A 15,008-nucleotide genomic window follows, 5' to 3' on the forward strand; every position below is an offset into this window, starting at 1 on the left:
TTTTAACTTGATGAGTGGATATTGGTTCAGTAATGCAAAAGGACAACAATAATCATAGCAGTTATTGCTCCTTCACGTATACAGTTGCCTTATTTTCAAAACATAGCTACCTGGATATGGAGTGGTAATACTAAGCACTGAACCATCACCTATTTGTTGTATTTGTTGACCATATTCCGGTCGATGTAACTAAAATCATGTGAAACGTATACTTGAAATACTCTTACAATTAAATATTAATCATAAAATTATTTCAAAGACTGAATCTTATTAACACTCTGTTTTTGAAAGCTTTCTTCAGTTCCTTACTGTCTTGGTTACTGAATGTATATAGAGAAAAGAAAATTTATACTACATCAAATTAATGTTATTGCATTTTTAATAATTTTGCACGATAGTTTAAAATGTGTTATTACTACTTTAATTTCTCATATTATAATTTGAAAAAAAGTTGTTTTTACTAATCATGAATACACATCAATCCCGAAATATGTACATGTAAAATAGCCCTTGTCTTTGTTTCGTATATTTAATTTCATTAATAAATAGATAATGGTCGATATACCGGTAGTGTATGCCATGTTAATCTTATGGACAAATGAAAATTGAACATTAAAAAAGTTTAGGTGCACAATGCAGACAACGGATAACGCTAAGAAAATATTATATTTCATTTCTGTGTGTTTTAAGTAAGTAACTGAAAATCTTTATATATTCCGTTGATCACAGGGAAATACAAATAATCAGAAAAGTATTTCTAAGATGTGTTATATGATATTGCATTTCTTGGTCTCAATATAATTTTTGTTGAATGTTAATATTTTCCGAAAATAAAAAGGCGTACATTAAAAAAAGGCAGGTGGTACCACTATTGCTTATTCGGCAATTTCTTTTTGTTTTGTTTTATATTTAAATATTTTTGTTTTCTTTTGGTTGTTTTGTTTGTTTTTGATTGATTTTTTGCAATGAGATTAAGAATCGGGATAAGGGTATTCAAATATTTACGTTGATGAAACTGGCAAACAGTTATGAAAAAAGATCAACTGTAACATATATATTTGAAATACTCTTAAAATTAAATGTTCACATGAAACTATTTCAAAAACTGTATCATGTTGACACTGTGTTTGAAAGTTTTCTTTTGTTCCTTACTGTCTGCATTACTGTATTTATATAGAGAAAACAAAATTTTCATTTTATTATTTTGTTTGTTCTGACATAATGTGCATGGTACTACTTGTGGTATTGAATGTCATAATGTCATCGTGAAAAGTCAAGGGCATATCAGAACTATTAATATACTTTCTTGAAATGAATTTCAGTAACTGCACATAATTAAAATATGGGGCATATCGTGTTATAAACAGAACGTAGTTTTTTTTTTCAGATCATTAAAGAAGCTGAAATGTTGACAATATATTGGTCAGTACATGATTATGTATTTATATTGCAATGTTCCTAAATTAATTTCGCACAAGCATTCTGTGTGAATAATCACAAATAAATGTCGTGCTTTGTATGTTTTGTCGTTTCTGCAGGATGAAGCACAATATGGACCAAAGCAGAAATATAGGATCCTGACGACTCCCATCTTGCAAGATTCCGCCAAATTGGGCATGTCAAAAGGTGTCCCGTCCCAAGGGAGCGGGAAAAAGAGCGAGATACACTCTTTGCGAAGACAACTCTTTTTAATATTATCACATGTATATTTCTGAACATATGGCATTATTTTAATATTCAATAGCACTGAATTAAATCACGTTTGTTGGAAGCATACTGTTTTGCTTGTTTATATACTGCTGTTATGTTTCATGTTCACAGGCAGTGGCAGTTCATTACTATTTCCCACTCAAGGTCAGTGTCGTGTTCGAAAATAGAAATAAATTTATATATAAAAGAACCTCTAAGATAGTTGTTGAAATTAAGACCTACATAAGAATACCCAAAGTTTGTTTTAAACTGCAGATGCTAAAACCTGAAGTAATATCGGAATTATAATATATTACTTTCCGCACTTCCTACGTATATGTACATAATAGATAACCTCTATAAACATCTCGTAAAAATGTGCGGACAATTAAACAATAGTATCTTCTTTTTGTATTTACTATTACGCATCATACAGTAATACATAACTTCTTACATGTATCCACACTTGCATCTATATAATTCGACCGTACAAGCTCTGAATGTGACAAAATGACATTTTTTTATCTAGCCTTTTAACAACCCGATAGAATAATCAACACCTTTAAACTGTGTCAACTCTGCATAAAAGGAGTATTAAATCATTGACTCTAAGCACGTGCAAATGAAAGACTACACAGAAATGTAGGTTTCAGATTCGTTCTACATACTATCGCTTATGACATATACTCTGTTCCGTTAACATAACAAAATTGATTACGCAACGCTATAAGTTTGTTTTATTATTAATACTTATCAAAAAAGGACAAATCTGTTATCAATTAACGCATCTCCTACAACTTTAAAATTGGAACAAGACACGTCCATTTTGCAGATGCTGGACTGGCGCATATATCAGCATTCATCATTACAGAGTTTACGGAATCCTTGTTTAACATCCATACGATCCTCATAAACTCTTTTGCCATTGGGTTCTCCTGGAGCCCAAAATATTGGATTTACTTTGTCGTCTAATGTAGAAGCCAAACTAAAATCAGATTCGTTTACATCGTCGCTCCCATCAACCAAATTTCCTGCAAATATAAATTTGATATTTTCAATACGACTGACAGAAATAAAAGGAAACTTGGAATATGACATGATTCTGAAATATATAAAGCATCTAACTATTTGGTCGAGTCATTTGTAATGATAACAGTTCTGCTGTATTTATTATTATGTAAAATTTGAAATATTTCTTTTGCGAACATCATGAATGCAGACAAGATTTTAGACAGATCGCTGCATAAATCACGATATTTTAAATATTATCTTGATGATACGTTGATATTACATGTATAAGACATGGAAGAGTAATCAAGGGAACCAAGGTTATAACGGTAATCAAAAGAATGTAATCCAGAGACAACGACCAGACATGGAAAACCGACATACACAACAAGGAACGTAAGGTAACTAAAATCTTACATACAAAATAGCAGAAGTAAATGAGCAACTCGGACTCCGCTAAAAACTGGGAGCATGGACCAGGTGCACCGGTAGGGTAAGCGTCCTCTGCTTTTCTAGAAACACCCGCCGAGTTGCTCACAAAAGGTCAAGTCCTGGGTAGACAAACGAGGAAAGGAAAACCACGACCCGCTGAACGACTGTTTTCATAAAGTGTCTTAAAAACTTAACAAAACTAATACAAACAATTTCACAAATGTAATATGATGAGAGATAAAACGAAATGTCAATACATTTTACAACTGTATATTCAACTAATATTTAGTACATCATCGAATCAGATAAAAGCAAATCACTGTCACTGAGTTTTATCGGTTTTTTATGTCATTTGTGTTGTGTGTAAGTGTACGATTGATCTTTTAGTTTTGAAAAAATTTCTCACATTTTAAGTTCGTACCGCAAAAAATGTATTAATTCTGCGGTCAGTATGTTATGTTCATCCCCTTGTTAGAAGAGAAGGTAGAGAACAGCAGTATTGCTAAGTATCTAAAGTACCATAAATTATTGTGACAGTCAGACATACTGTTCATTGTAATATTTTAGGGTATAAATCTGATATCCTTTAGTGACAAAGAAACCCTGAAGATTAAATTTAAACAATATAGAAAATATGATTTTCTGATTTCATTTTACAATGAAAATCTAAAAATATGTATGCAAAAAAAGACATATTCTAGGAATCATTCTATATGCTTATTATTTAATTTCACAACATCACCAAACTTGCAAATATTTATAGATTACATCATGGCATCTCTTATATTATATCTTAGCCTTAGGGTATGATATCAGTATAAGAGCCTTTTGCTCGACGGATGCTTTTGATTATAGACTGATCATGGGTATGTGAGATTGAAAAGTTTTGAAAAACGGAATAAGAATTTTTGTTAAATTCCTACGTATATATATATATATATATATATATATATATATATATATATATATATATATATATATATATATATATATATATATATATATATATATATATATATATATATTACACTTACTTTTATTCAAGTATTAAATTGATAAAACAAATAGACAATGAATATGTTGATAGATCTATTTAAGATTGTTTTTACTCTGAAGAAAATTTAAGCAACCCCCTACATGTAATTCTGGACACATCACCATACCTTCTTCCGTCAGCTACCGTGATTCCCAAAGAGCCTTTGACAACTGTTTTTGTTTTTGTCATTCATTCTGATAGTCATTTCTCTCACCTGAAGAATTTCAACCAAATACTCCATTTCCAGTAAGAGGTACGTTCTGCCATTTGGATCTTATGTCATCTTAAAGATGACAAACCAGAGACTTCAGCTCTGCGACAAAATATATGTATAAAAGCACCATTTCGACCACTCAAATCCAAAGACTTGGTTGACAGCAAATAAATTTTTAATGGTCTGACACGCCTCCTCTTTACTCATTTCATCCTCTTCTTAGGCCATTAGCAAAGGGGCAAAAGCTTGCTGCATATACAGGATAAAAATGATGTTCATCCTAGCGGACACCTGACATTGATAGCCAAGTTTCTCTATCGGTTTTAATGGTTGAGAATATAAAGCCATGTCACTCTCCAAATTACTAACAGTCCGTTCTAAAGTCCTTACTTTGCACTGGGTAGAGGCATCTTGAATGGAATTTAATAAAATTTTCAAATTATCCTAATTATGTTCTTGTTGTGCGCCTCTTATTTTGAAATTTGATCCGAATTAATTAGTGAGTTTCATATATGGGCAAATGAGAGCACCTCATTACTTCGTTTCTCATCCTATACCATTGAATGTAATTGAATGAATCTTTCAGTTAAACTTTGTCCTAACTGTGTGCCTGCTATAATAATATTTTAGATTTGATGCAAATCAAAATGGGATTTAAAAGGTGCATGTTATCAAATGGTGAGGTGGGGGTATTTAGTTTGATTAGTTATTTATGTTTCAAATCCTGATAAATAAGACGCTTCACACGTTTCCTCCCCATCATCGGTCAGTAATTTGAATTATGATACAAACATCAAATTACAGATGCTTTATCTTTCTCGAAAATTGCTACGCTCAAACAATGATATATTACGTCTAAAATGTATGAATGCTAGCATGTTCGTAAAATTAGAGATGACGCTTGAAATACTAGTAATAACTTTGTAACAAACGCGATGACTGTCCAATTGTAAACTTTCCCTTACCAACATGTTCAGTACGACGTACACATTTCATAGTTAATCCGTTATTGTCGTGCATGTGTTTTGAACAAAAATTTTTTAAGAGCAGAAAACTCTACTGTCAAATAAGTATCTACGATGTTATTCGGTTTAGCCTTTGTAGAATTTTTGTATGGTCGTCATCAAAATTTGATTGACCGAAATGAATATTCAATCTCACAGAAAACAAAAGAGATTTTCTGTTAGCTTTCACAACTTAACAAATTGATAACGCACCGAACATGTGAAGACAAAGCGGGTTTTACTTGCATGAAGTGTGACATGTGCCACTGATACAGCAGAACATACGTATACCCTATTAGAGAAGCTGAAGTCACTCCCGGTTATTGTGGGAATTCATTTTCATGTTGCAAGCGTTTTTGTAATCCTTCTCGTTTTTCTAATCTCCGCTCTATATTTGTAATTGTATTTTAATTTGAACTTGCGTATGTGGATCGTCTCTGTATCAAATTTTTGTTCATGGCATTGGATTCTGTTGTCTTGAATTTTACGTTTGTTTAATGTTTTGATAATTGATGTAAAACGAAACATATAATGTCAGCTTCTTTAAGGAGGTAGACCTAGGGTAAGGGTAATAAATCAGTAAAATGTTTGTATCATATTCAATTTCACACAAGCAAGCCTCTAAAGCTTTCATTTGAAACAGAATGAAACCAGTCAAAGTTACTTTGATGCTTACATGAGATTGATGAAAAATGCTGAATACAAACATTCCAATGGTTTGCAAGATTTAAGTCCCTTACCATAATTCTATCTCCTTAAATGCTATACGTACAGCTCTGCCTTAAAACAAGGAAGAGACTTATAGCGAGTGATTCATGCATTTTCTTAATTCAGATACATTTTTTTTGTTAATCCTAATGTAGGCCCCATAGTAATCGTATTAGGTAGCATAAGTGAATATAAAAGTAGTCCGCTGCAGATATTGACGCTTAGATTATGGATATGTTCTACTAAAGAAAAGGTACAGGAAGACTTTCACCAGAATGTTTGCATTCATATATATAGTAGATCCAAGGATGTGAACATTGGAAGAGTTGTTTTAAGGATAACAAATATTTAGGTATACATTTTCATTAATTATCTTAAGATAATTATGCTGAATCACCCCCTGCCTGGTTTTTAGGCAGAACTATATTTTACTACATACTCGTCTATCGGTAAGATTGTTTCAATCTTATAAATAAAAAACCTAAAAATGAAATAAACTGCATTCACTGGCATGATAGTACCATAATTATTCTTTATAGAAGAACAATTTTGTCACTAAAATATAAGTAATAATATTTTATTCAACTTCTTTTTCACAAATGCCAAAATTGTGATATGAACAAGGTCTATCGTTCCAGAACCCTTGGCGATCCTTAGACGCTTCCATACAGTCTTCATCACCATTCGCGTTGTTGGGTTCTCCAGGAGACCAAAATGTCTCTGTGATCCTTTCGTCATAATTTGATGCCCATCGCCAGTCGCCTTCATTTACATCGTCTATCCCATCTAGCCAAAATATTCCTGCAAGCATATTGCTTATTAGGAAAAAAAGTAGGAGCATATTCCCATGTATTTTTTTAATTCACAGCTTAATAATTATACACCACAATTCTCTAAAGCGAGAAAAGGAGTGTCGTGAATGAGGAATGGTGTATTTACAGTACTGAAGTGTGTAAGATATTTTGTTTCAATTTTTTTTTACCAATTATACGTATTGCGCATTACAAATTTTAAGTACCAGTCAACATAAAATTCGGACAGTGCCAATGATAAAGTGATTCGTGGTGTAGAAAAATCCACCAAATAAACGGTGCTTTTTCAATCTACATATGCTATCTTTTCATTAAACGAGAATCATTTCTGCACTCAGATCTGCACTTTTTAGAAAGTCATACATTTAGCTCCCACTTAAATCACTCTAATGAAACTAAATCAAGAACGATAACTCTTCAAAAGTGCAAATTTCATGAACGATATATAGATTTTTTTTTTGTTTTATCTCAAAGGTGAAACAGCCAAATAAAAGACAGTGATCAATAACTGTTTTCGAAATAACAAGAAATAAAAGTGATTTCAGTGGGATTTTGACATGCGTGAATCACCTTCTGCCTGAAATTTAGAAAGACGACAAGTTAAGGTAGTTTTAGCTTATTGAACAGCGAAGTAAATTATAGACAAACGTTTATTGTCAAAAAAATGATTATGCAAGCATAACTTGGTAAAAAAATATTTAAAAAATCCTACGATTTTAATTTATTGAAATTCAAAATCGATCCTTATTAAAACGTTATTTAGTTTTTCATTGTGGACAGCGTATCAGTTGACGTTAGTGATGTTACAATATTATGTTCGTCCTTCCAGAATAACCTACGGTGCCCATTGAGACCTAACCAATCAGAAGGCTACGAATCAAATCAAATCAGTTATTTACATGATGGAAATACGTTTTTATCTACAGATGGGCAAAATTTAGTTTAAGTAGTCATCAAAGCTTTGAATATAGACTAGGCTTAGTAAAAGGGTATGCATATGTTTCCTGAACATAGGAAGTCATTGTTCTGTTCTTTGTCTCAGATCTGGTATGATGCAGTTGACAAAGGTTGTAGGAAAATAGAGTAATGTATCAGAAACATTAAATTGTGGATAATGACATACCATACCCTCAAGAATGGGTTGCGTTGGACTTACATTTTCATCCCGGTGGGGTTGTTGTCTCTTTGACATATGCACCATACCAATTCTCGTTATATCTTCGTGAACATGGTATAATTAGGAGGCCTTCGTTTTACGTTTTTTAGAGAAAACTTACCGTTAAAATGCCTTAATTCGTCAGCTAGTACCTTTTGCTCGCTTGCAGATTCAATTCGTGCCAAATGTGATCCAATAGAGCGACAAAAATGCTTCAAAATGATACATAATTAATGCATATATTTGGTTTTTTTCACACGCAATGCAATGAATAACAATTTACTATTCCAGCAAAACAGATTTACTCATTCTCAAGACTAATGATCCTTAATCATTCATCGATAATTAATTTTCTTGCTTTTATAAAGGTTAGGATACGTGATAAAATGTGTATATTTTTTGTAAAATTATACATGCAGTAGTCGAGAAGAAGCTTTGTTTACATAAAGTTCAATTTAAAAATTTTAAATTAAAGAAGGGCATGTTTAATACATGAAGCAACAAAAACAAAACACAGGACAATATTCATGAAGATCTATCGTTTATGAAAAAAACAAGAAAGATAGATATGTGAGGGATGGCTTAATAGTGATACCCCCCACTTTCAATCACAAAAGAAAAGGAAAATAAACAAAGTCCACGGTAAATGGGAAGTCTATGTCGCTTTTTCGATAATGGATCCCACTATATAGTATACTAACATAAAGAATGTATTTAAAATTTCAAGCCGCTGTAATAAGCAGTTTTTGAGGAAAATCAAACAAAAGTGTAACTTTCAAAGGCAAAAAATATAAAGTCCAAAAAAACCAAAATCCTCGGTAAACAGAGAAGTGTTGTGGATTTTTTAACGATGTTTCTATTTTGGACGGTGCCTTGATATATTGTTCGTTTTATTCAATAAATGGGATCAATATCTTCATTTCAAAACTATCGTTATGAGATTACAAAAAGCCAACTTGACAATATAACAAGCCAGTTATGATTAAATTTGTGCATTCAATACTATATGTCCGGATTGAATAAAATCAATAATTTTATCTATACGGAAAACATGCCCAATACGGAGAAACAGGCTCAATATGTATTAAAATCTCCGATACGAACAGACTCAATATAGGTATTCTACATCCTCGGACAGTTCTTATTGGACCTCGGTAATGCCTCTGCCTAATACAGCTATTCTTGGTCCGAAACGACCGTCTTTGGACATAATATAGGATCGATATGGAAAGAAATTATAACCCTATGATATTCTACTTATTAACATACGGAAAATTCTGACCATGTTAGAGAAACTTCATGAAAAAGGTAACAAGAATCAAATCCTGTAATCCATCCAGTAGGACACTCGAAACAAATGCAACCATCTAGAATGAAAAGTATTTTATCACATATCTAATCTTAACGAGTGAATTTACAGTGTTAAAGTAACTTATGGTTAGTAGGAAACCCACGAAATAAATGGATTTTTTTTTTTTAATTTTTTTTTTTTTTTAATTGTTATTATTATTTTGATGAACACGTTTGAATGTAACAAAGGCTAAAATCACCTCAGTTAGATTCGATTGGATTTCAATGTATGGTAAATACATACATAACTTTGCTTTTACAAATTGTTCATTTGTTCAAGAGAACATTGTTCAATAAATAATCAAAGTTATTATTTAATTATTTAGAAATTCCCTTTACACGTGTAACTAATTTGACATTTGTTTGATAGACAAATACGAAATAAGACAATCGACTAAACTATAATAAGATAAAAACAAAACTATTTTCAATAACCATTAAATTATAAATTAATATGCTAGCAAATAACAACAATATACTATAGTAATGTTACTTACAAATGGACACAAATACAATAATAGCTGTATGTAAATACATCCTTATCACTTGAACTAAGAATGTTAACAGAACATAAAGGTCACAGAAGGATAAGGTTTATCGAAATATGTCCTCGCTTCTGTTTACTTTCGAAAATTATTTGTACAATTATTAGCTTTTCTAACATGCTTGTCGTCTCTTTTCTGTGATATATAAATGCAAATTAAAATTGTTTTTTTAAGCAAAATTACATAATTTCATACATTATTTGAACTTACTTATGGATGATATTTTATGTGCTAAGAAGTAATGGTATCTATAAATCCCGTCGTACGTTTGCAATCTGATCACTTGACCATATTTTCGATTCCATGTCCGTTAATGTTGGGTCAGTTTGTTTAGTAAGACTGGGACTTGTTAATTTGTTCTGTATGAAAAAATCTGGTTTGTTACATTCTTTTGTAGTGGAACTCTTTTTATTTTACCTTCCATTTTTGATATCAAATGTATCAACTACATGTATTAAATCATATTTTAAGACATGGTGATTGTCATTGAGGTTGATACTTATATTTTGATTATACTCATCATAATGTGGTAAGGTATCACATAATTCTGAAAATGTCGATAAACGGATAGCTTTCAAAGCAGATTTCAATAAACGGACCACTGGCACATTTTTGAAACGCTTCCTCATCAGAACAGTTGTATTTTTGTTAAAATGAAACAGTTTTAATACCAGCACATTCACGAAGTACAATGAATAGAAAATTTTAATTTAAATATAAACGATGTGTATAGTGAATCAAAAAGTATCAGTATGTACTTCCTCCACATTCCTAAATAGTAAAGACCAGTCGGCCAAACTAGAACTTTGTGGGTATTGCATTTTCACATGTCAAGTTGGATTTCAATTGTTTTTGGAAATGTTAAATAAATAGTAGTAGAAGTATACAATTAAAACATATTCTTGCGAGTAAACACGTCAAACGTCAGCAAATGATAATTATATATCCAAAATCATTTGCATTTTGTAAGCTTGTTGGAATACTGCCAAAAAAAAAAAACACTATCCTATGGTTACCTTAATTCTCAGCTACACCAAAATTGAAGTCACTATTTATTGATGTATGGAAGCGAGTAGCGAAGACAATCACCACATTGCTAATTGAAAGCGATGTAAATTACATCGTGGGGGCGTATGTGGACCAATTGAACCACACGAGCGACTACATGTTAATATTATATTGCCAGGATAGAACAACGTCCAATAATAGAATTGGAATATCTATAAAATACTGCCTGCAACTGACAGTACAAATGTGAACGTCGTACATTAAAAATGTTCACGGAAAGGGGTGTCTGTTGAATAAACACTGAAAATTAAGTTATTTTTGTGATACAGAAATGCCGAGTAGTTCCGAATGTACTAGTCTTAGGTACGTATCCACAATTAATTTTGTCGTGAAATTCAAAAGACAATTTTTTGTAAAAAAATTTAAAAATCGACTCAAACTAAAACAAATATGACTAATATAGAAACATATATAAAAAAGATAACTGTGAGAGTTTTAGAAAAAAAATCACCATCATTTTTTAAGTTCAACACACATGCTTCAAAGACCCAAAAGAAATGAAAAGTGGCCACGGACAAATTCCTAATTTTTGACCTTCTTCCACAGGACCAAATCACAACTTCCACATGCAATTGCAGAATGAAACAAATTCCTATGTAATTTTAATTCTTGTCCCACATTTTGGCAGCAAATACAAAGTACTAAAATTTATGACAGCAAAGAAACCGGTGCTCATGATACTAGTCTAGTAGAATGGATTAATTAAGTCAATTCGAAGTGTTTTCGGTGAAGCGCCATTATTACTAAACCGTGCTTAAAATTAACCAATTGTATATCAGTAATGCATTCATGTAGAATCATTCAAGCAAGTTGAATTTTATCCAATGAGACAGATGTCTGTTCTAATATCCTAACATGTTTCACTTTTTAACTCTTTATGATCATCTCCCTGATTCATTTTTGAACAGGCAAATATTGTTCGTGTGAAATCCATTGACTTGAGTCGTACATTTAGTACATGCCAGTTTAAACTGAAATTAGTATGATTTCTACGTCGAATTCACTTAAGATAGATCATATCTAATATTTCTAGTCCATAAATTTTGCTAGTTTTTTTTCAGAAAGATGACTTTTAATGAACATTTTTCTTAATTGTAATGTAAACAATACAGGTCTCGGAACTTAATTTCGAGATAATTGAGTCTTAATAAAGGCAGTTCTTATATGGATTATGATAAGAATTTATTTAAGTATAAAAAAAACTGATAGATAGAATTTCTTCTACATTTATATAATGAATATTTTACAAACATTCTTTCATATTTAAAAAAGAAAAAATAGGGTCACCGAATCTTTTTTTTTTGTAATATTGAGAAAAAAAAATTTCTATTACATTTCTACTGAGCGTTAACTCACCAATTATTCCCCTTAAAAGTAATGTTTGTTTTTACAATGCTTTCTCTTGTTATTATTCATAAATAAAAACATTTTGTTTTTACAACATTTTAAACAGTATTAGTTCGTTAAAAATATATATGACTGTATGATTTTTCAGATGACAGAAAAGATTGCTCCGCGTAATAGGTTTGATTTACCTCAGCATAAACTTCATCTGAAAAGTTATCATAAAATTCGCGTGAAAGCTTGATTCACAAGAATTTCATGTGAACTCTGTCACAAAACGTATTTGTCAAATCCTGGTGAACTTTGTGTAACATTCGTATAAAATGCTTGTAAAAATCATATGAAGTATTTTTACCTGTATATGATCAGGATTTGGCTTCAACAGTTATTATTTTGCTCTAGAATGTCAATGCATCCATTTCTTCTTCTATGGACTTACACTTACATGTATTTCACCACGAAAAATTAACATACTGATTTGATGATATTTTTCACAAAGTACACACTTTTTCTTTAAAAAAAATAACAATCTCATATGTGTATCATATTTGGGATTTTTTTTTATTTACCAGCTTTTATTTGAATTGTTTCTCACATTTAAATCGAGATTAACATTTAATATGTCGACATAAGTTTTTACCTCAAATGTTTCTCCCATCTGAATCAATGTCGGATATAGAGTTTATATATCTGTCTCAGTTAAGTTAATTGAAGAATCCAGTCTATTATACCGGTAATCCTGTCATTTGGATTACAAAAGATCTTCTTAAAAGTGAGGAAAAAAAGAGGGAAATCATGTATACATGTAATAACTTGTCAATATGACGGTTAAATACAATTTGAATATTTGTGTGTACATTTTATATCAAAGAGTATGATACACTTCACATTTCAGACATGAGGCAATGACGAATTATCCGTTGGGTAAGAGAGATGTTTAATTGGTATGAATTGCATGCACATCAATGAAAATTTTGTTCTTTAGATATTATATTTTATATAATTATATGCAAAACTCATGCATGATACGTATGGATGATTGCAAAATTAAAGGTAAATGAAGCATGGGGATTGGGATTTTTTGTTTATTTACCAGCTTTTATTTGAATTGTTTCTCACATTTAAATCGAGATTAACATTTAATATGTCGACATAAGTTTTTACCTCAAATGTTTCTCCCATCTGAATCAATGTCGGATATAGAGTTTATATATCTGTCTCAGTTGCAAACTTTTTAGCTAGTAATTAGTTCAAACTTAAAAAGCCAATAATCTTTCAGAATGTTTGTTCTATCTGCTGTCGTAGAACAGAAATCCTGACAGAATTTAATAGAGGTTAGAAGTGATCGCAACTGTCATTCACCAAATACAGTATGTACTAAATGTATAAACCAAGTGCTTCGATAGGGTAACCTGCTGATTTGCAGACGCGGATGACTACAATAACCACAGCACACACAATATATCAATGTTTATGGTGGATAGGGCGAAACCATATCGATCGCAATTCCGATGGCCGAAATTCGTTTACGTAAAAATTTGATTCTTACAGAAACTTTGTACCAAAAAAAGACATCTGTATATAGGGGAATGATTTACTTCATGTCTTGTGTAGCATTGGAGAGCTATCAAATTAGATATTCAATAGGCAGGAGAATAATAAAGAAGGAGATAGGAACAGGGCAATAGGGGATAGGAACGGGGCAATAGGGGATAGGAATTGGGCACTGTGCGATGGGTAATGGGGAGAGTTGGATGTTTACCACATATTAGCGCTATAACGGCGAGGAATTTAAAACAATCCTTTTTTACCGTTAGGTTTGACATGGTTTGAAATTATTTCGTCTATTTAATGATTCAAAGCAGTTTTGTCCGGTTTTCTTCATTTTTTGGCGGGTGATTTTGATCTCCTCTATTATGTTATAATATGCTAGAGATAATCAATGAATCAGATATTTTGGTACTGCGCACGGACAAAGATATGTCTTCCTTAAGAGAGTCCCATGCTACAATTAAGCAAGAATAAGAAGCAGTGGTCATAATGTTTGATTTAATGTTTTTTTTTAATTCTGGACAGTAATACAGACAAGTCCTTACTTTGGAGTATATTGTTTGCTTCTTATTTCGGTCAGTCTGCTTTTGAAAACTTCTTGTTTGCAATTTTGTTATTCTAATGCTGCTGATGATAGATTATTCCTTGAACCACGTATGCAGCATATCAATATTTACGATTAGTAATTTTAGTTTCGTATACTGTCATGACAAAAATGAAGTCTGTCGCTTAAAAAGGTTTCATGTAAGGGAAGGAATTCAGTGCAAAAAAATTAGACTAAAATTACCGTCATCTGCAGAAAGAATGATGATCGAATGAACAAGTGGTTGAGAGATAGAGTAATTATTGTTTTAATGTTTTAATTGTTCGAACTATCTACATCTATTTCTAATATCCGATTGATAAATGTTATATTTTTGAATACAACAATGAAATTACTTTAGGTTTTGTCTGTAGAGACGTCAAAGTACGTTTGTTGATTAATTGATTGATTGATTTATTGTTGGGGTTTAACACCCGAGCAGCAATATTTCAGCTATATTCAGGCGATGAACATGAAATGAATGATAAAATGAACATGAAATGATGAT

General features: G+C 31.5%; 1 protein-coding gene across 1 annotated transcript; it reads right to left on the bottom strand.

The window, feature by feature from the left end:
- Window positions 1–6,652: 6,652 nt before the first annotated feature.
- On the bottom strand, window positions 6,653–10,091 carry LOC148621246 (perlucin-like). The gene is made up of 4 exons (XM_088573983.1): window positions 9,907–10,091; window positions 9,329–9,426; window positions 8,181–8,271; window positions 6,653–6,892 (listed from the first exon to the last, which is right to left on the bottom strand). The coding sequence occupies exons 1-4, from the start codon at window positions 9,944–9,946 to the stop codon at window positions 6,669–6,671; spliced, it is 453 nt and encodes a 150-aa protein (XP_088430109.1). The 5' UTR covers window positions 9,947–10,091; the 3' UTR covers window positions 6,653–6,668.
- Window positions 10,092–15,008: the final 4,917 nt, after the last annotated feature.

The sequence above is a fragment of the Perna viridis genome, chromosome 3 (genome assembly GCF_037379345.1).
Source record: "Perna viridis isolate PV_CMFRI_1.1 ecotype Kerala chromosome 3, ASM3737934v1, whole genome shotgun sequence".
In the NCBI taxonomy this organism is placed as follows: Eukaryota; Metazoa; Mollusca; class Bivalvia; order Mytilida; family Mytilidae; genus Perna; species Perna viridis.